General features: G+C 39.6%; 1 protein-coding gene across 1 annotated transcript in view; it reads left to right on the plus strand.

Moving 5' to 3' along the window:
• Nucleotides 1-24,064, plus strand: part of LOC114454148 (cadherin-10-like) — a 44,570-nt gene extending 20,506 nt beyond the window's left edge. Inside the window, exons 4-12 of the mRNA XM_028434384.1 lie at nt 3,555-3,674; nt 5,928-6,095; nt 6,176-6,357; nt 7,031-7,284; nt 13,486-13,622; nt 13,701-13,822; nt 14,030-14,138; nt 18,092-18,343; nt 22,824-24,064. Of these exons, the coding sequence (XP_028290185.1) occupies nt 3,555-3,674; nt 5,928-6,095; nt 6,176-6,357; nt 7,031-7,284; nt 13,486-13,622; nt 13,701-13,822; nt 14,030-14,138; nt 18,092-18,343; nt 22,824-23,314 (1,835 nt within the window). The 3' untranslated portion in view covers nt 23,315-24,064. The remainder of the gene's footprint in view (nt 1-3,554; nt 3,675-5,927; nt 6,096-6,175; nt 6,358-7,030; nt 7,285-13,485; nt 13,623-13,700; nt 13,823-14,029; nt 14,139-18,091; nt 18,344-22,823) is intronic.
• Nucleotides 24,065-24,352: the final 288 nt, after the last annotated feature.

The raw sequence follows: 24,352 nt of genomic DNA on the forward strand, positions 1-24,352 counted from the left end.
CCCTTTGGCACCCCTTGAAGCCCCGCCCCTGCGTAGGAGGTGGTTAGACGCAGAATTTTATATGACTGATGGGCAACATGGCAGTTAGCCTGCAAATGGCAGGTTTGTTTATCTCTAGTATTAATTATGATCTCTTGATAGAACTTGCTATTGAAATTCACTACCGGTATCCAGGGGAGAACTGGCCATCTGGCATCTCGGACATCGTCCAGGTAGGCCGTTGACCCGGAGTGGGCTGGTCCTGTCCGCTATGTTTTTTTTTTTGTTTTTTTTACGAGCGAGTGGATGCTGACATGGTAACAGGTGGGAAAAAAAAAATGGTCCAAAATTGGCAAGAAAAGAGTGTAAAGTGACTAAAATGGGCCAAGAGCAGTCACAAGTGGTAAAAAAAAATGGGCAAATAAAAAGAAAACTACGTAATATGCATTGGCAAAAGGTAGCTTAAACAGGCAAAAAAATGGAAATTTAATTGTAAAAAAAAAAAGGGGCAAAAATGTGGAAACAAGTGTTTTTTATTGGGCAAAAGTTAGCTCATTGTGATAAAAAGTGGCCAAAAACAATTAAAGAAAAGAAAAGAATTGGATGAAAATGTCAAAAAGAATGTGCAAAAATGGCCAAAAAATAAGGAAAAGGGGTATTTATTGGCAAGTAGTTAAAGTCTGAAAAGTGTCAGAAATTTTTGAATAATGGGGCAAAAATGAGGTGAAGGAAGTTGCAAAATGGCCAAAGGAATTTGGTATTAATGACATTAAATGCTAAATGTTGAGCATCACTTATAAATAACGGTTTCTACGTGGTGTCCGCTGATAATGTAGTGGGCTGGTCTGGACAGAAAAGGCCAGGTATGAATTTATGTCCCAGTCCGCCCCCTGCCGGTATCCCTTTAGGGGACAGGGTTCGAGTATATATACAGTAAATATAGTCGTCGCACAAAAATGATAGCACAAGTTATCGTGTTGTTTAGTCTTAAGATACCAGATACGTAACGGAACACAAATTTAGACGATGAATGATCAAAATACTTGGTTTGTAGTTCTATTATAGGTGAGAACATGCAGCCTTTTTCACTGTTTGACCTGGAAGAGGCAGCATTTCATACCCAACACATGAACGGAACCATTAAGTCTCAGAAAATGTAAGGTTTAATAAAGGACTAAAACCTAAAGTCAGTTACAGAGCCATCTGGACATCTTAAAATCATATTTAATCTATTTCGGTCAGGAAAATAGTGTAATTGTGGATGGAATTATATATGTATGTATAGACCACAGTCTGTTTTCTATTTACTGTCTGTAGTCTTACTTTTGTATTGTGTCCATCTTATTAATAATTCATCCCATGTAATACCATTAGCTATTTTAATAGGCAATAGGATAATAAAAGGTTTATATTGTGGGAGTCTTTCCAATTAAGGACACGCTTCAATGCACTGCACTTCATTTCATACACATAATAAGGCAAAGATAAAGCAGGCGGCGAGCATACAAACAAAGCATAGGAAAACAATGCATGCTCCATTATGCATCCACAAATTGATACACAACAACAATCAAGTGTGAATTAAAATGCTAAATAACTAAAATGCACAATTTCAAATTCGTAATCTAGTTTTAAATCTAGTTGAAGGGATTTTGGGAAGTGCATGTCGGGGTCACCACTGCACATCTACGGATTAATAATATGTGTTCAAACCAAACATGAGGGTTAACCAGGTCATGAAAAAAAAATAAAAATAAATCAGCAGTCTGCTTTTATAGCATCAGCACTGAGACTAAGTGGGACAGATGTTCCAGGGCTCATTAGTATGCAGCCACACAGTCGGACCCAAACAGGACACGGCAGAGGTCTCCTGAATGCCAAGGACGGTGTTTTACTGACACGCTCGGCTGGATTTGGAAGTTACCTCAATGACAAGAATCACAAGACAAACTGAGGTTTAGAACACTCACTTTTTGGCACTTAAATGACATTTATTAATCCACTCCAGCGTCTGAGTAGAGGTATAGTTCTTTGTCCCGACTTTCTAACACCTCTCCACTCACCGTATGTTTGGGCAAGTACGCGCATATGTGCTGCCTCACACTTGTCAATTATTTACAAGATGAAATTCACAACTTGGGGATTGAAATTAACAAGTTAAATGAGATTTTTGCTTCTCACATTATGATGTAATGCTAGAAAATGCTGCAGTCAAGCAACATTGAAGTATATAGCATCCATAGCTGTTCTTATTGGAGCTTTTCACAGTAAAATGTTAAGCGGTTTTGGATCATCCTATCACGGTCATAAGTAAATCTAGGATATAAGAATATTGGCGTATGTTTTTGGTGTGTGTGTGTTTTTAAATGCTTACAATTTATATATTTAACCACCAAGTATCCGTTATCATTGTTTTGTCATTTTTTACACTTTTCTTGCTTGGGTGGCTCAAATTAAGAGAAAACAGTATTAAATATTGCAAAAAAAACACAACAAAACATAAGTCAATGACATTTCCCTTACTAATTTCAATCTTTATACAAAAATGTATTCCAAAAACTTTCAATACAATTACCAATATACACAAAAATAACTGAAAAAATGCACAAAATTGTTCCAAAATCCCAAAAGGACAAGAAAAATACAACAATTTACTCCAAAAATACACAATACAACTATAAATATACAGAAAAAACACATACAAAATCGACAAAAAATGAGAACAAAAGCACACAAACACTTTGTTCTTTCCTATATTATTTCTCAGATTGGTCATTATTTAAATGCTGATATGAATGTTGTTTAGGTGGCCCTCGGATCACATTTTTGTGCCCATCTCTGCTATAAATGAATAACTTTGTAATAACCTTTAATGGCCGGCTTTGGCTGCAGGATTTATTGTGGTAATTAATCCATCTGTATCTGGCAACGCTGCTCATTGTCACCTGGCGCTGAAAGCTGCAACTTAGACAAGTTGCACACAATGCAGATTTCAGTCCGTTTTAGCATTGATTGTTAGCATAGTGTTTAGTGCTGATGTTGAAAGCACTCGATCTCGCTCCTGCTAATTTAGCCAAATAGTCGTGTTGAGACGGCACAGCTCTGCTGACCAACACCTCTGGGCAGTGACAGAATCAGAGGTGAAAACAGCCTGGTAATGAGGATTTGGCTGTATTAGCACCCAAACAGTAACAACTATACCTGTGAGGCATTACTTTAAATTTGATCTGATCATTTAAAAGATCATTTTTCAATTCACAAACTCCTACTGAGAGTCGATTGTTAAGGATTCATTATTTGTCACCTTACTTTAATATTTCTGTGTTTTTTTTTTTTTTTTTCTTGTCACGTTTTCAAATGTTATTTGATCAAAGTCCTTGTGTTAGAGATGAGTCAGTGCTCTCTGGTAAAGCTGAGAAAAGATGAGTGTTAAGAGGCGAGGCTGGTGCTAAAACTCATCAGTACGAGATCTTGTATTGGTGACAGTTTGTTCCTTTCCCTCCTCGACTCAGTGGTCGACTCAGTTCCTTGAAGGCTCCTTGCCCTCAGTTTACCTCTGGCTGTTCTTTCTGCAGGTACGTCTGTTGTCACCATAACAGCCGATGATGCCGATGATCAAACGTACGGGAACAGCGCCAAGCTGGTGTACAGCATTCTACAGGGGCAACCTTATTTCTCTGTGGATTCAGAAAATGGTGAGCTGAATCCAATGGGAGGGTGGGCTTTGAAAGTTTGAAATGTCTGTGTGCAGCCTATGAGCCAAACAATGACTTCATACATCGGTTGAGAAATAGTTCAAAAAGTTTAAAGCAAACCAAAAAAAAAAAAGTTCTAAGAGTGCAAATTGAAAATTAGAACCACTTTCTTCCTAAACTGCTTTTTATGTCTTGCTCATTTATGTCTGACTAATTTAAATCCCTCTTGAGCTACGCCTTCTACTATTACTAAAATTAGCACTCACACTGGCTGCCAACTTATGAACAGCTTAGCTGATTCAAGTTATTTTCCTTTTAAAGCGTTCAATACAAAGTATACAACTCCTCTCTGGTCTTTAAGGTGAGTGAGAGGGTGCAGAGTTGCTTAGTTGCAGGTAGATAAGAGGCAGGAAAGGAGAAGTAGCGTTATAAAAGTGTCCATTTAATGAAACTCAACACTAAGTCAAACATTGTCCAACATAAACTCAAGAGAATCCAACAAAATAAAGAAACAAACCTTCCACATGTGGTCAAGTACATCTTAGGTAGTGCACACGCGTAATCAGGAGACTATACACACCTGAGTGGATACAAGGCGGAGGTGTCCACACCCGGGACAGGGTGTGTAGAAACAAACGGAATCTATTACTGACAGAAAAAGACGACTAGAACTAACACACAACCAACCAGTGAATCCAGTACAATTCCAACATGTAAAGTCTGTAAAGCAAATTCAGCCATTTTCTTCCATTAAATACATCATAAATGTATTCCTTAAAACATGTAAAACTGATAATGTGTGTTCAGGATTTAATGGGCGGGTGGTCAGATGAAAAATCATAGCCGCGTTACGTAACGAAGCCATCATTAGCATAAACCTGACCCTGCTGCTGAAGCACACCAAATATCCGCGGCCTCCAGCGGGCGCAGCTCGGCCCCTAGCCAAAAACAAACCACATTCAGACTTAGGGGGAATAGAAAGTGTTCACTGGTGCCATATTTTCAATGAAATTAGCACTTTTTTTGCACTGCAATTTTGTTTTTTCGCCTGTAGTGGGCGCAGTTCTGACTCTACCCGGGAGGGATGCACATATTCGGACTCAGGCAGAGAAACACTTTCCGCTGACATCTCGTTTGGCCAAATCTTTCACACTGCTCTCTCCCATAGGGTTAGGGTTAATACACGAAAGCAGCACCCTTCCCGTCTCTAACTGACATGCCCCCAGCGTTTAAGAGCAGAGAGAAGTGCTTGTTATTCCATGATTTTGAGAACAAATTCTATATTCTTAGCAATTTTTTCATCTTTCAAATTTGGCTAAGTGGTCAATGACACGTTTCTGTGGTGTGACAAACTCATTACACAAATGTATTTCTGCTTTACACTGGACTTTAAGCCTTGCATATTGGCCGATACAGATATTGATCTAATAGGATATCAGCACTAATTATACATACTTTTGTTACTCATTTACTAGTGTGGAATCTTAGAAAAGGCTTGATCAAGTACTCAAACTGAGAATAGTCAGCAACAGAAACTTAAAAAAAACCTAAATTTTAAAAAAATATGTTATCGTAGAGAATTTAGATCAAGGCCAATAGAATCTGATGCTCGGTTTTAAATCAGTATTGGGACACCCTTACAAACAACCTAAAAAGCGAACCATTTGGTGAAAAACACAAAAGCCCAACTGAGATCCAATGGGACTTGAGTTTATACACACCGTACTTCACTGACTAATCAAACTAATGATAACTTACTTAAAGCACCACTGGACATACATTTTAGAACCAAAAGTAACGTTTAAATGTTGCACACCTTCGAAAAAGTGTTGCCAACTCAGCAGCTTTGTCAGTATAGTTGACTTTTAGACCCCACTAGTAACTTTTCTTCAAAACATGACTTGTGGCAAATCGAGCAAACTTTTCTGGTGCTCAGTTAGTATCATCTGTTAATTTAAAAAATGGCGACCTCCACATACAAAGGGATATTGCGTGTGTTTGATACTAAAAGTTCTTATAAATTACTTCAAAAACATGGATTTGGACCCAACATTTGAATGAAAATGTTTTACATATACAACCATACTGTAAAGAAAGACTAATACAGGGAGAAATGACATTCCTCCTATAAACATATCAGACAAATGAAATCAAATTGGATTCCCAGCTGCCTGGTTTGTTGGACTGAGGGAATATTGTTACTGAGAATTGGATTTATTGTCCAGTCTCTGACGATGCAGTTTTTCCTCCCAGGAACAATTAAAACAGCCTTACCAGGAATGGATAGAGAGGTGAAAGAAAACTACCAGGTCGTGATCCAGGCCAAAGACATGGCCGGGCAGATGGGTGGCCTTTCAGGGACGACCACAGTCTGTATAATGCTCTCCGATGTGAACGACAGTCCGCCACGCTTTGCCAACCGTGAGACAAGACTTTTTACCATCAAATGAAATGAACAAATCTAATTTGAGTTCTGAGTTCCTTTCCTTGTTTTGTTTTAGATTCCTTCCGCTTGACAGCCGCAGAGTCTACGGTGATCGGAGGTGCGATCGGCCGCATCAAGGCTGATGACCCAGACTTGGGTCGCAATGCCGAGATGGCTTACAGCATCATGGGCGGCAATGACGCTTTCAACATCATCACCGACCAAACAACGCAGGAGGGCGTCATCATAATCAAAAAGGTACTTTCAGCTCAGAGCTTGTTCTGCTTCTCAGCACCATTAGCAGTCGTGTCACATTTCCTGTTCCTGGCAGCGTAATCAGACAAAATATGTTGTTGATAAGTGATTTGTTCACAACTTTTCTACAAGCACTCGTTCTCTTCAAAATTTCACTCTAGTCACGTCTATAGCAAGGAAAAACCAATGTTTTACTCTGATTTTATGCAGTTTGGACTCAAAGGGTGTTTTAATCCCTAATTTAAATGCAATTTAAAGTTCTGATAAAAATACAAACTTTGTGTATGTTTTAATTCACATCCAACTTTTGCTGCCTTTTCATCTCAACCAGATATGGAAAATCTGTCGGGAGGACGAAATAACACAGTCTCAGATTAGAAACATCCTCCAATAATGTTGATCCATGTTAGATAAACGTGACAGAACTTTTTCACTTGGCTGTAAAATCAGATTCATGAAGCTTGAAAAACAGAAAAAATGTAAAAGTATATGTAAGAGTTATTTTAATGCTCACTTTCAGATCTTCAGGGTCAGTATATCTCACTCGGATTTGTAACTTAGAATTGAGATAAAGGCAGACGAATGAAAGGCAATAAATCAGTTATCCAAAGCCTGCAGGCGGGCTGTTTTCATGGAGGAGTCTGAAGCCTGACTTCTGACGCTTTTTCCTCTCCAGGCACTGGATTACGAAACTAAGCGGGACTATGAGTTCAGAGTGGAGGTGAAAAACACCTACTTGGATGCAAGGTTCATACACGGTTTGCAGTTCAAAGACTACGCAACGGTCAAGGTGACGGTTGAGGATGTGGATGAGCCACCCGTCTTCACAAGGAACCCTTATATCATCGAGGTGCACGAGGACACGGCTGCTGGCAGCTTTGTAGGCGTGGTGTCGGCCAGAGACCCCGATGCTGAAAGCAAGCTTGTCAAGTACGCCACATTCTTCATCTCTCCCATGTTCATCTTTATTTCACTTGTGTTTATGGATCCCTGCTAGATATTCATGCAGACATTATCAACTGAACTACATACTTAGTTAGAGTGACCTTAGTTTGATGACACATGGACCGACCTCAGCAAAGTACTCAACATTTTCTTGAATATAGCATGTAAGGGCAAAAGAAAAAAATCAATACGTAGTTATTGCCAATACGGTTTGAAAATGAAGTTCTCTCTTTTTAACAAAGACTTTAAAAACAAATCTGAAATCAGTGGTGACTCAAAGTCAATAACCTTTACTATGCACTTTAACAATGTGGGCTTCTAAAAATCTCTTTTCTTAACATCTTGTAATTATTGAAACAATGAAAAACATCTCCTCCTGGAAATTAAAACAATGAAAATCACTTAATAATTTCTCTCTCTCAGACTTCCATCTTCTCTTTTCCTCATGTGTGACAATTTTGTCAAAGCAAAGCGGCAACTTTAATGATTTTCTCACCTGTGAGTAAAATTACTGTAATTAACCATGGTAGCTTTAAAGAGCAACTCATCATTAGCTTTCAGAAACTGGTGGAATTTCGCAGATATTAGCAGCGTTACGGTCTTTTAAATTAATGTTGCCCGAGATGCGTTCAAGGTCCCTGGGTAATCTGGACAATTTCATGAATTTGTAAAATATCTCCAGACAAAATGTGAAAAGAGGACATGTCCACGTAAAACCAGACGTATGGTCACCTTACACTTAGTCATAAAATATGTTGATTTCTGGCAATCCAGTCTCTCCAGATCAATAATTAAGTAAGTTTTGGGTGACACAATTAGCTTGGTTTGAGATGTTAGCTTGTTTAGAGGATATCATTTTTGTTTAGTGTGTGTTGTGAGGTAGTAAACGATTGTGGGAGGGAGCTGGGACAGTAAGTGTGATTAGCTTGTTCAGAGTGTGTAGAAGTGTAGTGTAGTGTGTACTGTTGTGGATTAGCTTGATTTGAAACATTAGTTTTTTTTTTGTTTTTTTTTTGTTGTTTTTTGGAGTGTGTAGTTATAGTGAAGTGTGTGTAGTTATGTGTAGCTAGTGTGTCCTGTAGTTGTTTTGGTAGCCATGAAATGCTCATGGGAGGGATGGAGGTGCTGCAATCTTAGCTTGATTTGAGACGTTGGCATTTTTGAACTGTGTTGTTATAGTGTCGTCAAGTGTTTTGTGTGCTAAAATAAAGGATTTTAGACTTGCCAAATCACTGTGGGGATAAGTGGCTGTTCAAAGCCATGGATCAGAGATGGGCACATTACCATTATTCATGGAAGCATTTGGAATAATGATCAATTTCATCTTTAACAGGAAAAAAAAAAGCTTTTGTGCGTTTTTGTTCCCCATTTTGTGCGACTTTTGAGTAGCTGTTGTAGTATTCTACATTTTTTGTTGTTGTTTTGCTTCATTTTGTTATAATTTTGGGCACTTTTGTTCTGTGTTTTTGGAGTCACCTTTGTGGATTTTTGTACTTGTAATCCGTTTATTTTTGTGGACTTTTTTTTCGCATAATTTTCAATATTTTTTACTTTGGGGGCTACACAAAACTAGCCCAAAGGTAGCATATTTCTGTTATCTTTGTTGTCTTTTTTGCATATTTTTCAATATGAGACTGGAACAAGTAAAGTTTGTTCATTGGCTCACCATTCTGAGCTACCTGGACTCTTGCAATTTGATGTAATTTATCGTTTATAGGTTTGCTTTTACAAAATTTCTACCTAGATTTTAGAAAACTTAACTTTTATATTGATTTTAAGTTCAAACTATTTACTAAAAATAATTGTGGTCTTTACACTGAACAGCAAACTTAATATACTAAGATTTGGTGCAGTAAATTACAGCAACGGAAACCATGAAAGAAACAAGTGCAAGGTAGTGCTACTGATGTACTCGATTTATTAACATAGGAAGCGGCTAAACTTAAAATGCGTCAGCTAAGACGGAAACAATTGTGTCTGACACAACACAAAGCCTCCGTTTGGGGAATTAAGTGTTCCCTACTTAGTACATTTAAAAAGGATCAATGTCTGCTCAGCAAAGATTTCCTCAACAATCAAGTTGTCGTCTGATTGTCGAACACTCTGTTCCCATTTTTAATTACGCTGCTATGAAACGACGCTAAAACAAGCCAAACATGTTTGAAACACAAAGTCCTCTCTCATCAGTTGTTTTAATAGAGTGAAGAGGAAATGTGCCCACTTGGCCAAATCAAATCTATCAGCCAAGCCATGTGTCAATGTTTGAGAAGGAGTGTGTCGGAGGGCTGGGGAAACATTATTCACGGGTCTCTCCTTGTGATTTCCCCACGGAAAGTGGCGGCGGTGTGTGAATACCGACGCTGTTTATTTCCCAGTGTTATGTAAGCTCTGTATTACACTGGGACAGAGTGAAGGAGCCTAATTTGCTGTATTGATTGCACTGCCTCGCGTCACCATTGCCCACATATGGTGTGCATGCAAAACTCTCAGCCTGTGACAAAAGGACATTTCTGTCATATCTTCAGATTGCCAATGAGTTTAAACATATGGTGGGGTCTTCATTAGTGGAGTGTATGGTATTGCAGCATCCAAAGCTAAATATAAAAAGGTATAAATAATCATGGGCAAAGACACAATCCCTAAAAATTACTTCTGCCAATGTGGTCAATCTGCTCAAGGAAAACATGCAGTCACGGAATGTTTTGCATTTTATTCAACACCATTAATGCCCGGAGTCATTTCTGGCAGTATGCAGAATAGTGCTGCAACAGTACCTCGAATGAAAACAAACAAAAGATTCAATAAGAAAAAAAAAAAAATCATTTTTTTCTATCTATATTTTTTCCAACTCAGGTTGACAACACAGCAGTGACGTGCCGTGAGCACTAGGGTAGGGTAGGCAGGGCGTTCCAAATCAAGACCACCAATGTCAATTTCATATGTTTCTGCTGGCAAGTGTTAATTCAATTCAACTTTATTTGTATAGCGCAATTTACAACAAAGTCATCTCGATGCTAATATCAAAATACATAATTCATAATAAAGAAAAAACCCAACAAAATCAACATCGTAAAACACCATTAAAGAAACATGAACAATTATTTAATATAGCCTCCATACTCTCCCAACAAGATATATCTCATGACACAGCAGCGCATCTGTTGTTTGTGTTGGAAAAACAGAAACACGGAGAAAATGACAACAACAACAACACAGAACAGCCTCAGTGAGGAGCATCCACAAAGCCAATCCTTCTTTTTGTACCATTCACTGTAGAAAATACAAACAATTTTCTGACCTTACCTTTGCTGAAGGTCTGGTAGCTCAGGTGTTGGTCTCCCATCTTAAGCTGTCGATTTTCCTCAAAAAAAAGTTTCTTTATCGTGTCTAGCGCTGTCATCCTGACTGTAGTGTTATCCCGCCCACTAGCTAGAGAACGTAGCAGCAGCGGTCACGTGATATCAATTCACAAATGTACTGTGAACTTACATATATCATTTAGCATAGCGTGGTTACGTCCAAAGGCAGCGTAGAGAGCTGCCGTTTTACATAAATGGTTATCATCTTGGGGAACTTAACGCACATGTGGAAACACATAAAACACGCTATGGGAACAGAGGCAGAGCAGCAATGTGCTTTTGAGAAGGGGTGTGGTAGGAAAAGGCGATGTTTAGCGATTTGGGCTATGAAAAGCACAAAATGCTGACACTTTCAAACTTATACTGTAGGTACTGTAGGCTACCAGAAATTGAAAAATCAATAATTTATAGTTATATTATAATTAAAACAAACAATCAAAATATCAATTCACCCTTGGGTAGGCACTGCCTACTCTGACTGCAGCACAGGTAGTGGGAACAAATAGGCACCTTCATTATTTTTGTTTGGTTTTTCTAAAAAAAAGATATACAGTGACCTCTGCCTTATTTTTTGGGGACAGTTCCTACCCTGGAAACAGTACAAGTCACTGAAAACAAGAACAAATACATTTAACAGCAATGACTACAGTTTAAAAAAAAAAAAAAAACACAAGTGATATGAGGGTTGGGCAATAACACAATGTGATGGCTCTGTGTGGACCAACAGGTCTTTGAGGGTCAAAATTCTAGCTGATAGACAGGTGTTCAAATACTTATTTTCAGCTGTATCACACGAATAAATTGTTAAAAAATCATAGATTGTGATTTCTGGATTTTTCTTTTTAGGTTGTCTCTCATACAGTGGACATGCACCTTCCATGAAAATTCCAGACCCCTCCATGATTTCTAAGTGGGAGAACTTGCAAAATAGCAGGGTGTTCAAATACTTATTTTCTTCACTGTATATACTGTATGTGTGTATAATTTTTTTTTTTTTTTTTTAAAAATCAATACTGTCTCATGTCGGCGTGGGGGTGATTGGGGTGGTCTCCGTGGGTGGGGGGGGCTCTGCTGGCGACATTGATGTGGGGTTGCGGTGCCTGGCTGGGGGACCTACCTATGCAGCATCCCCTTGGTGCCCTCAGCGACTATGGGCGTGGTTGTCGTCCCTGGGGGCACTGCTCTCGGTGCTGCTTCCGTTCCGGGTCCTTCTGGCCTGGGGTCCGGACCCTGCTGGCTCTGGGCCCACCGGCGGGCACCGGCTGCCCGTTCCGCACGGCTCTGGCCGTCTGCTGGGGCGGGGGCCTTGGCTCCTCTGCTGGGGTCTCGGGCAGGGGGCTCTCTGGGCCCTTCCCTCGGGGGGTTGGGTGCTTGGGTGTGGGTGGGTGGGGGGGGCTGGATGCTAGCGGGGGGCCTTGGGGTTGGGGGTTGGGGTTGGTGGGGGGATGCGCTGGGTGCTCGGCTGTTTGGGGCTTCCTCGGTTGTGTGTGTGGGGGGCGGTGGCTGCCTCTCGGCCTGGGATCGTGGTGGCATTGCTCGGCCGCGGGGGGAATGCCTGGGGCTCCCTGGCCCCCGATCTTTCTGCTGGCCTGGCTGCATCTGCGGGCCCAGGGCAGCTCCTGGGTTTGCTGTTGCGTTTTTTTTTTTTTTTTTGCACATATACTGGTATACGATGCACTGGCACGCCTTGGGATGTGGGATAAAACTCATACTGGGCTTAACCTTAGACACGTTAATCCCAAATACCTGCTTTAGGTACTACCATTCATTCATTCCCCCTGTCCACAGCCACCACCATTATAGCTAAGCTTCACACTTGTCACCATACTGGCTGGATTACACAACATAATAAGCACAATTTACTCTACAACATCACATCTCACCCTCACTGCAAAACAGTCTATTCTTCCCCACCTTTTCTATTTCCTGCCTTGAGTCTGTCCTGCTCCCTTTCCCCTCCCCTTCCCCCTCCCCCCCAGTTAGGTGTAACACTGCTCTCCCTTTTTATATCCTCCCTATAATAAAAGATTTCTTACCCTTCCTTAGGGAGGGCTGGTAATGGTCACAATTAAGCAATACAATAAATCAATGTATTTTATTGCAATAACAAAATATGCATTGCTGTCTCATAATGATTGCACTTCCTGTGGTGTTGACCTTTGACAGCATGTGCAGACAAGTAAAAAAAAAAAAAAAAATGCAAGCATATCGATAATCAATTGTGCGGAAAAATATTGTGATTTATTGCCGTATCGCGATATCGTCACACTCCTATTGCTTGGATATGGTCGGTTTCTAACATATTTTGTAATTTATGTATAGGTAGAAGTGCAAACTAGGGCACACAAATGTTGAAATTACTCTTTTTCCTGCAAAAAGTCTGTGGCCCAGAACTGCTCCATATCTGTACCCTCAACTAAAATGAGTTTGACACCCCTGCATTAAGGGGATGGCATTTCAATTTTGTTTTAAATGCAAAGATATTCTCTTCAATTTAGTACATTTTATCTGATTACTTGAATATTTGACTGAATACTTGATTACCAAAATATTCAATAGCTGCAGCCCTAATGCAGAATATACAGATTTAAGTGGAGCCACAGCTGCAAGTCACAAATGTATTCTTTGAAATTCTATTACCATTATTCCTAATCTTGGAGCGTGTTCATTTTTACAGATGCTTTTAATATAATTCTAATGGAGCTACAAGCATCGATTCCATCACTTTTGTTATAAGTAGGGCCAATTTGTAGTTTTCCCCGAATATGCCTGTCTGAATAAATGCAGTTGCATTTTTAGTAATATATTCATATTATATGTTCTGCAGATACTCAATTGATAGACACACAGATCTGGAGAGGCTGTTCAACATAGACTCTGTGAATGGAACGATAACGACGCTAAAAGCGTTGGACAGAGAAATGTCCAAGTGGCACAACATCTCCGTGGTGGCCAATGAAATAAGTAAGTCACCTTTCACTGGAAAACAATTAATTCCGTGACCTTATCTGACCACTTTTTCCAACTTCTTTCTTGCTTTAGATAATCCCCGCCAGACTACTCGAGTGCCTGTGTTCATCAAGGTATTGGATGTCAATGACAACGCCCCGGAGTTCGCAATGTCCTACGACACGTTTGTCTGTGAAAATGTCAAAGCGGGACAGGTGATTAAAATTCATCGTCTCATCTGTTCGATATGTCAAGAAGGGCTCCTTGAGTTTTTTTTTTTGAAAGCCAGAAGAATCTAACATCATAATCTCCCTCTTTATGAGCGAGTTATAATAACGTGTGCTGTGCAAATGTAAGATTGGAGAGAGCTTGAGAGGTTAAAGATTTCCAACACTATCCTGCTTCTGTTTTGGTTTTTGCAGCTAATTCAGACGATTAGCGCCGTGGACACAGACGAACCGCTCGTTGGACACAAGTTTGTCTTCAGTATAAATCCAACCAACCCAAACTTCACCATCATCGATAGAGAAGGTAAGATATTAATAGCCGTGTTTCTCTTATAGTTTTTCACATTCAAGAGTGATTTTTCTAAACGTCGAAGAAGCATAATTGCGCTTTGAACACGTTTCCATTGAAGGTTGTTTTAGGCTCTTAACTCAAAATCTCATCCAGCGAGACTTTGCTGCTGGAAGTTGGACGTTCCAAACCTTATTACGCTCCACTTTCCTTTGTTGTTGCTGTCTATACCTGTATACCCATAATGCTCACCCCCAGATTCCACTGGATGCGGGTCCGCTGCGTTACATCTCCGCCATGGCAGCAGAGCTGATGGGGTTCTATTCAATTTTAATTCATTCATTCTTGTTAATTTCCACTGGGTCCGGTGCGCTGCGACAGTCCGGAGCCCAGAGATACGCAAGACTTCTATTTGTGGTGGATGCATGACGCAAAACAACTCAGCACAGAGCAAACACAGTGAAACAGGGAGTTAAGCACTTACTAAACATTAAAACATCCGGTTACTTTTCAAAATATGACTTTTCAGATTACATTTCATCATATTATCGCTTCTTTGTTGGCTGTGGCTAAAAAATGTGGCTCGGACAACAAACAACAACAAAAGGTAACTTTATATTCTAATACCTAAAAATTTAATAAACAAAACAAGCTGTGAAACTAAATAATGTAATAGATACATATCCAGTATGTACCTGTCACCCCTTTATCATTATTTATTTATCTTTATTAATTTATTTATGTTTCCTCCTTTCTCTCTCTTAATTTTTTTTCTAATTATATACAGTATGTCATTCAATCTATCTCCCTGACTCTATTAACCACATAAATGCCCGTCTGTATCTGTACTTGTTTGTGAATATTGCTGCACTTTATTATTACATATGTCATTGTAATTCACTACTTAAAAAAAAAAAGAAAAGAAAATTATAACACTTCCTTAAACTGCGTTCTTACGGGATTATGTAAATATCCTCGTTCGCGTGACGTCAACCAGACTGCACCGTGGCGCACTCAAAAACGCAACCGGTGGGGGTTGCCGGAGGGCGGAGCAAAACCGGATCGAAGCTTTGGCGCAGCAGAGACGTATCCAGTGGTAACACCGGGTACGAAATGTCTCGTCTCTACTTCTGTCCACACGTATCGCGCCATGTTTACTCTGACAGAAGTGGTCATGTGACCAGGTACGTCACGTCCAGTAACGTGTAATTGTGGGAAAAGTGTTTCCATTGTTCTTTTGCGATACAACTCAATATCAAAACATCTGAAAAACCTCATGAAAGCGGAAAAACCTTTTAGCAAGAGTGTTTTTACGAATTTCAGGTGTTTCCGTTACAAGTTTTTAATTGCGCTATTTAGATTTTGCGCATTTAGAAGGGTAATGGAAACAACTTAGCTAATATAAGAACTAGTTTTACCGAGTTCTGCCAACCTTTTCTGTACAACTTTTGAATATTGTGTTTTTCTGACAGATCCTTTAATTTAGCATTTCATTTCATTTCAATTTACGTTTGTATGGAGAAGTTCTGAAGTTGTCGTCATTTCTGACAAACTAATAAGCAGCTTTCCAGAAGAAATATTCATGTGAAAATATATAATAATAATTGGTTTTCACAGCTTTTTAAGCCTGTGCAATCCAACATTTGAATTTGACACAAAACAACTAAAAACTATTAGTTTTGTGTTTAACCAGATGATTAAAAATCTTCCACATATGGAGTTGTTTTGATTGTCTTTATCTGTTAAACTAAGCCAACCTTCTGGAACTTTAGCTCAAACTATGGTTCAAAACTATTTAATTCAAACATGAACTGAAGAGAAAACGTTTCTGAATCTCAACTTACCACCCAGTCCACGTTCATCCAGCCTCTAGTCGACTCCAGTCCTGGTCCTGGATGCCACCGTGCTCTATCACACCTGAATCTAATCAATTAATCATCATGCAGCTCTGGAGAAGGCCTGATAACGAGTGACCTTTCAGTCAGGTGTGGTGAAGCAGGTAGACATTAAAAAATATGCTCGTTTGTAACAGACTTGATCACCCCTGACATGCCTTTGTTTTCAATGCACCTAAAGCAGGAACACGCACGCGCACACACACACACGCACAATATGGCTGTTTTATTTAGATTATTCTGTACAATTAATCTGTGGTTGTTTCTTTCTACCACCTAAAGAACATCGCCAGAGTGAAAGGTTTAATGACTCAGAAAGATCAGGAGAAACTGGTCCATGCTTTTATCTCCAGCAGACTGGACTATTGTAATGGTCTTCTGACAGGAATCCCCCAAAAGAGCATCAAACAGCTACAGCTGGTTCAGAACGCTGCAGCTCGGGTCTTAACCAGAACAAAGAGGTCAGAACACATTACTCCAGTTTTAAAGTCTTTACACTGGCTCCCAGTCAGCCTCAGAATAGACTTTAAAGTTCTGCTGCTGGTGTATAAATCTGTGAATGGGTTTGGTCCAGAATATATCAGTGACATGTTAGTCAGGTATGAACCCAGCAGGTCTCTCAGATCTATGGACACAGATCAGATAGTGGAGCCCAGAGTTCACAGTAAACATGGTGATGCTGCTTTTAGTTGTTATGCTGCAAAGAAGTGGAACAAACTGCCAGCAGAGCTGAAGTCAGCATCCAATGTGAACATTTTTAAATCAAAGTTAAAGGCACTTTTTTTCTCTACTGCATATGATTGAGAGAGAGATTTTTTGTCATGTTGTTGATGTAATGATGATTTTACTGATGATTTTAATTGATTTTACTGATGATTTTAAATGTTCTTATTGATTTAAATGTTCTTATTGATTTTAAACAATTGAATGTTTTATCATGTAAAGCACATTGAGTTGCCTTGAGTATGAAATGCGCTATATAAATAAATTTGCCTTGCCTTGCCTTGCCTTGCCTTTCTTTTTTCATGTTAACTTTCATGGTTCACTTTTTCTGCTTGTTGCATATTGTTTGACATACCAATATATAAATGGGGCCCATTACCCCGTACGTGTCATTATTCCAATGGCGACTCCTCCGTTAGTTCCCGTTAGATCGGAATGCAGTTTGGTATGAATACTCTATGAAGGAATATGATGAGACTCTGGGAGCCCTTTTTTGAATTACCCCCCTTTTCCGGCAATTTCTACATTTATGTGAACAAAGTCGTGTGATATATCGTTTCAAAGGCAATTCAACGTAGATTATGATCATGCCTCGCACAATTTGATTCGGAACCCGGAGACCCACCCCCTTTTCCGGCAAATTCTAAGTTTATGGGAACATAGTCGTGTGATATATCGTTTCAAAGGCAATTTAACATAAATTATGATTTTGCATTGCACAATTTCATTTGTTTTACTCGGTGGAACCAAGGTTTTTGACTGAATTCTCGGGAACGTGGTCCGTGCTATTCAGCGTGGAGAGGTTACGCGGGCCCGGCCATAGTTCATCCGAACTTGTCTATCATAGGTACACTTCAATTGTGAGAAACAGAATTAAAAAAAAAAAAATGTACACATTTATTGATTATGAAAAAAAAAAATGGAACTTAATATTCAGTACGGAAACCATAGTTAACAGATATTTTCTGTAGTTCTTGACCATATAAAACTATCTGATAGATTTAATAGACAATTACGAATAATATAATTGATATCATAATTGAGTGCCTTCAATATGATAAGTGATTTCACTTACTATTGGATATTATTATTATTATTATTATTATTATTATTATTATTATTATTATTATTATTATACATTTTATTTGAATACAAGCAATGTTCTTGACACCCAAGGACACACCAATAAGTATCAAGAAACAGTTATAATAAATATAAAATATAATTAAATATATTCTATATTAAAGAAACCACATGTGTAGGAATTGTAAATAATACATAAATACTAATAATATTACTGTCTGATTACCACATCCCTGACAAGCTTTTCCACTGTGTCTCTCTCCTCAGACAACACTGCCAACATCCTGACACAGAGGGGCGGGTTCAGCCGGCGTGAGATGAGCTTATACTTCCTGCCCATCGTGATCTCTGACAACGACTACCCAGTCCAGAGCAGCACCAGCACGCTGATCGTACGCGTGTGTGCCTGCGACAGCCGTGGAAACATGCAGTCCTGTAACCCCGAGGTCCTGCCCTTCTCAGATGGTCTCACCACTGGAGCTCTGGTGGCCATACTGCTCTGTGTCATCATTCTGCTCAGTGAGTGTCTGCACCCTGGTGTCAATCCCCTCCTGTCCAACTGGGACAGGAGGGGATTCATCCCACACAACCACTTTGCTTTCCGTTTATTGCTAATAAAAGTAACTAAGTAAGAGATGACAGTTCAAGCATTGTTACATTTAATTCACACACAAGTATAGAAAAGCATCTGATCCTGTATATTTTGAACATGATAAACTAAAACATCATAACCCTAAAAATTATCTCTCAAACCATCATTTATTATTTTTATTTTTATTTTTTTTATATTTTATGTCAGATCCATATGGCAAACAATAAAACAAAACAATACGGAAATACAAATTTAACAATTACAATACAACAGTGTGTGTGTATGTGTGTGTGTGTGTGTGTGTGTGTGTGGGGGGGGGGGTAGGGAAGGAAGAGATCGAGAGAGGAAAAAAACATTAAAAACTAAAAAACAATACAATATTAGCAATAATAATAATAATAATAATAATAATAATAATAATAATAATAATAATAATAATAATAATAAATAAAATGAAAAGAAGCAATTGGAAAATACAAAAAAACAAACAAAATTCGACTGCATCTCAACCCGGCCCATAGGCCCCCAAATGATCCATAGGTGGCAGGCCGGCAACCGAAGGGAACAAAGCAGACCATCATTTCTATTCCCTGACCTTGGAAATAATATACCGTACATTAAGTTCCACCTGATTTCTCTGATTTTCCTCTTTATTTAGGTTTTTACAGAGCATTTCTTCACATTTTCTATCATGTGTTTTTTTTTTTCCTTACTGACAATTATTGTGAGCTTGTGTTGTGCATTGGAGCAGCCACAGCAGGCAGTCGGCTGCACTGTTTACATACGAGACACGATGGAGATTGCGACCAAACTTGTTATAAAGCTCAGAGTTCAAATTCACGACAAAATACCCTTCAAATCCCGACAAGTCCATTTCTGAGCTATAGAAACCCTAACGGATAAGACGAGAGCTTTCTTCAAGTCATTCTCCAAGAAGTTCTTGACGTTTTTATCAAGTTTACCCAAATGACTGAAAACCTTCATGGAGCTTAAGTTTGGTTTTATAAAGACTTGTAGAGGCAAGTTAGTACGTCAACACAATTACTTTTACCTTAATAGTTTTTTACTAAATCTGCTATAAAAGTTTGCATCTTGCATTATTTTTGCATTATAACGGATCCAAGAAATGGTGAAGTGCAGAGCCACAAATCCAAAGTAAGATGTGAGTGAATGACTTCAAGAAAAGGTGCATTCAAACACAGGAAACAGGTGATTTATGAAGAAGTGAAGGGTTTTGTACATGTCAAATGCCATCCACACAGTGTGTGCACGCATCGCAGCCCTACATTATGACTCATATCACTTATAATTTATGCTTTTGCAAAGTCTTTCCTCCAATGACTTCACCAACCTAAGGCTGGAAGAGAACAAAGTACTCACCCACTCATCCCGATGCAAGTCAAGGATGCAAACAGTTCATTGCACAAATGAGCACATTTAAAAAATACAGAGGGACAACTTTTACAGATGAACCAACGGTTGATGTAGACGTGACAAACTGAACAGATGCTGATACAACCTGTAGCCTTTAAAGATCCGTTCTGTGTTCGAGCCTATTTCTGTCCAAGCTGTGAGCTTTTCTCTGCCCTCTTCATTAGCAAACACTCAACAAAACAGCCTGGGCGCAGAGAAAGTAGGTCAATTATTCTATCTCGATGTATGAAGGCGTAACTTTAGCTTTCCTGATTATGCAGAGCAGAAAACATAGAACACGATGTACATAGTGAAGTAAAAGGGATTCTCAATCCAAATGATAAAGACAATTTAGCTGAAAGACTTTTCTCTGGAAGCATGCGTAGCTTTGATTGAGTTTAAATTCATACACCGTAAAGTTGCTCGACTTCTTAGGAATAACGGATGGATGACACCAAACTAAGCACTAAAATGTCAGATTAAAGTTAGATTTCACCACAGACCCTCTATTAGGGTTGGTATATCAGACTTATTTCCTTATTTCTCCTGGATTCAATTCCGATTATTAAAGTCTCGATTGGATTACATAATTTCCGGGCTATAAAGCGCACTGTTTTATTGGCCGTATTACAATAATTTAGCAATTTTCTAAGAAAAATCCACACAAATGCCACATCCTAACCTGGCCACACTCTATTGGCTGATGGGGGTGCCCATCAGACAACTCAACCAATCAGAACCGGCAGGTAGGCGGGCTGCTGTACTCAAGTTAGGTTTTACGGAAATGTTCGTGTTTCAACTGATAAGTTTCCTTTATTACATGAAGTCACCTCCTCACAGCCCCACGTCTACATATCAGTCCATTTACAGCTTTTTATGGTCACTTTTTACTGAAACCGGACTGATACACCGCTTCATCCACTCTTCTTACTGTGAACTACCGCGGACTCTGAGTCAGAATACGGACACGATCACTTCTGAACAAATCCAACGTGGTGATTTGGCAACTTCATGCTGTTATGCTACTATTACAAACTGACTGTTACAAACTGACGGACAGCCTGTATCCTAGGAGGCAGTGTGCATCATGACAAAATGACTGCTCAGAATGATTCAGTGCAAGCAACGATTTAATGTTAACAATTTCATTGTTCCACCTGGTTTAATGTGACGGAGCTCAATTTTGTGGTGGCATGAAGCTTTTAAAACTGGGAAAAATCCACAATTTAGCTGCGTCACCGTTTAAGCCACAGGGTTGAAAGAGTGAGAAAAAAGCAGTAGAAATTACAGTATTTTTTTCACTTCCATGATGAGAAACACCTCACAGCACCTTCAGTATTGTTTAATGTGATTAAACAATCCAAATGAGGAAGACGCACCTGCTTTGTGTTAGAATTTGAAAAATGTAAATAATCAATTATGGGAATTTAAATATGGATGAATATTTAACAATGATAAAATTGTGAATAATCAATTAACTTTTCCTATTTTTTCCACCCCTACCTTCTTTGGGAGTGGAAATATAGAAGGCCTAAGAACCGGAAGACCTATCATCTCTCTTGTTTATATAAGCAACATTTTCATTTGGTCTTTCCACTCCGTTACCTTTTTGCGGTAATGCAGTGGAATGGACATAAACATGAAAGTTGGTCACTCAGCCATCATACACTGAGGTACAATTCACTGGTTTCTGTTGCAATACCTAATGTCCTGCATTGGCTTTTTAAAAATTGACATCAAAAAGTTGTTGTAAGGTTTCCATGGACATGGTTAATGATAACGAAGTGGAAAGGAAAAGTGGTGAAAATCATCAATCGAACCTGGATTACAAAAAACTCAAAACAATGTTAAAAAGTAGCGGTTCCGGGCATTTTTTAAAAAAATTTTGCACATATAACTACACACATACATCAAAATTGTCATTATTAACCAAGTTAAGTCAGTGGTCCCCAACCTTGTACAACCTAGTGCTGCACTGACTGTGCTCACATTGTATCAAATGCATTGTATCAAATGAAGCTTCAAGATGGGATCCTTCAAAATAAAACATCACAGTTTCAAAAATGTTATTCTTTCGTCACGGCTCGGTAACAAATGCTCCCAACCACTGATTCAACTGACATCTTACACACTTAACGTTGGATTTTTATATACTTTATTCTTAGTTTGGTTTGCTTCCCAATCCGTGATACTTTAGTGTGACTTTTCCAACCATCTGCTCATCACACTTCAGATCTCCTCTGACATACATGCCGCACACTGAAGGTTAAACGCTCCCGTCACCCTTTGAGCAAAATATCATGACATCTGCTCATTATCTGACACTTTTCACGCTCACAGCCCCACGACGGAGCCTTTCATTCACCTCTGCTTGACTCTGATTGGCGAGCGCTGGGCAAGAACGGCTGGTCCACGCCGTTCTTCCGGCTCCGTGTCTAGAAACGTGACGGCGAGCGTTTGCACGTGTTTGTAAAGAAGTGTTTTAAAAAAGCCACCCCCCCCCTCGCCTTTGTAGAAGGCGTTGTAATTAACACCCAGGTGGGAGGCGAGTGGGCCACTATGGATCCTGCTGTGAGGACAGGAGAGGAAGGAGAAGGTGAAGCACAGGTGAAGCAGCGTGTCTGCCTGTCCTGAGGATTTATTTTTATTGTGTGGCTTTATTACAACGAAAAAACTCCTCACCCTACAATCTGTCTGTCTTTCACCTCTGATAAAAAAAAAAAAAAAGATGTGTGATGGATGTCCTCTGAAAAAAAGCTCCTGTAACATTTTATACAGTGAATGTCGCGTTCAAGGGGAAAATGACAGAAAAAGCTTCTCCACTGAATGTTTAATAATAGGAAGTGATCGCCTGAGGCAGCGATGAGAATTTGTCACTGGTAGCAAATGTTTCTCCCCTCTGCGCCTCGGCATTCCTGTGCTCTTTAATGCATGACACATGTAAGGAAGCAGTCGTCTTACGCTGCGCTTTCTCCTCCCTGTTTGTGTGTGCAGTGATTGTGGTGCTGTTCGCTGCCCTGAGGAGGCAGAGGAAGAAGGAACCTCTGATCATCTCCAAAGAGGATGTCAGAGACAATGTCGTCAGCTACAACGACGAAGGCGGCGGAGAGGAGGACACCCAGGCCTTTGATATCGGCACGTTGCGCAACCCAGAGGTGATGGATGCTAACAAGCTACGCAGGGACATCATACCTGAAATGCTGTTTCCCTTTCGGAGGACGTCACCGATAAAGGATAACACTGACGTCCGAGACTTCATTAACGGGAGGCTTCATGAGAACGACTCGGATCCCACGGCGCCCCCGTATGACTCTCTGGCTACATACGCATACGAGGGCAGCGGCTCACTGGCCGAGTCGCTCAGTTCTCTGGAGTCTGCCGCCACTGAGGGCGACCAGGACTTTGAATACCTCAGCAACTGGGGACCGCATTTTAAAAAGTTGGCAGAGATGTACATAGGAAAGAGCCCCGACAGAGAGACCTAGACGAAGCCATGACGGTCTCTCCTTCTTTCCCGTCCATTTTTTAAATGTCTGTTTATCTTTATCTAGCTTGATAGCCAGATGCCTCGTTGTCCAGTCAGTTAGCTAGCCAGCTAGTTGACCATCTGTCTGCCTATCGATCAAGTTCTTTGTTCATTTGTCTGGTTTGCTAGCTAACGTGCTAGTCAACTACTTGTCTATCAGATCGTCATGCACATGCACAAACACACGTGCACTCTGACAAACTATGTCCACTTGTGGATGCTGAACAAAGACTTGAACTACAACTCTCTACTCCTGTTTTTGGTCATAATCAGTGAAGATGCCTTTGAATTTTAGGACTTTTTGTGAACAATGATGTGGACAGTGTGTTTTGTAATGACCTGACAGATAGTAGTATTGTATACTATCAGTGTTTTAACGGTACTGGACAGGGTTTGGGCGTGGCAGGGCAGGGAAAGAGGAGGAGAAGTCAACCTGCTTTTCCAGCCAACTTCCTTCAATACTGTAAAAAGTGTTTTTAACCGATGGACAACCTATGTACTATTTGCTATCTTTGTTTGACGAGCAGTGTTGGTGTGGACGGTTGGTGCAGTTTATTTGTCAAACTGTGAATTCATCTCATCCTATAGGTGTAACATGTAATGGAAAGTGTATGTTGTAGAGATTGTCATACACTGGAGTTCATGCTTTTCGAATGCTGCGTCATATTGTTTTATATTTATATTTTTATACTTATTTTCTTAATAAAATCATGTGGAAAAGAATAGTCCCTAATCTTTTATGTGCATTTTCTGCGATCTGGGGGATGTTTGGGGGAATCATGTGATCAGTTTGTGGGTACAATAAGTTGAACAAAAATGCCATCAAGCGGTTCACTTTTTTTCCGTCTCCAGCAAAAAAACTTTTTTTTATTCTTCTACGGGGTTCCGAATCCCACAATAAAATGTGCGCAACTTTTCCAAAGTTTAAGTCACACGACCATTTGTCAGCAAACTAATTGTTAATGGTGGAGTCAATAAACATTCTGCATTTTTTTTT

This window comes from Gouania willdenowi, chromosome 20 (assembly GCF_900634775.1).
Source record: "Gouania willdenowi chromosome 20, fGouWil2.1, whole genome shotgun sequence".
NCBI classification, from domain to species: Eukaryota; Metazoa; Chordata; class Actinopteri; order Blenniiformes; family Gobiesocidae; genus Gouania; species Gouania willdenowi.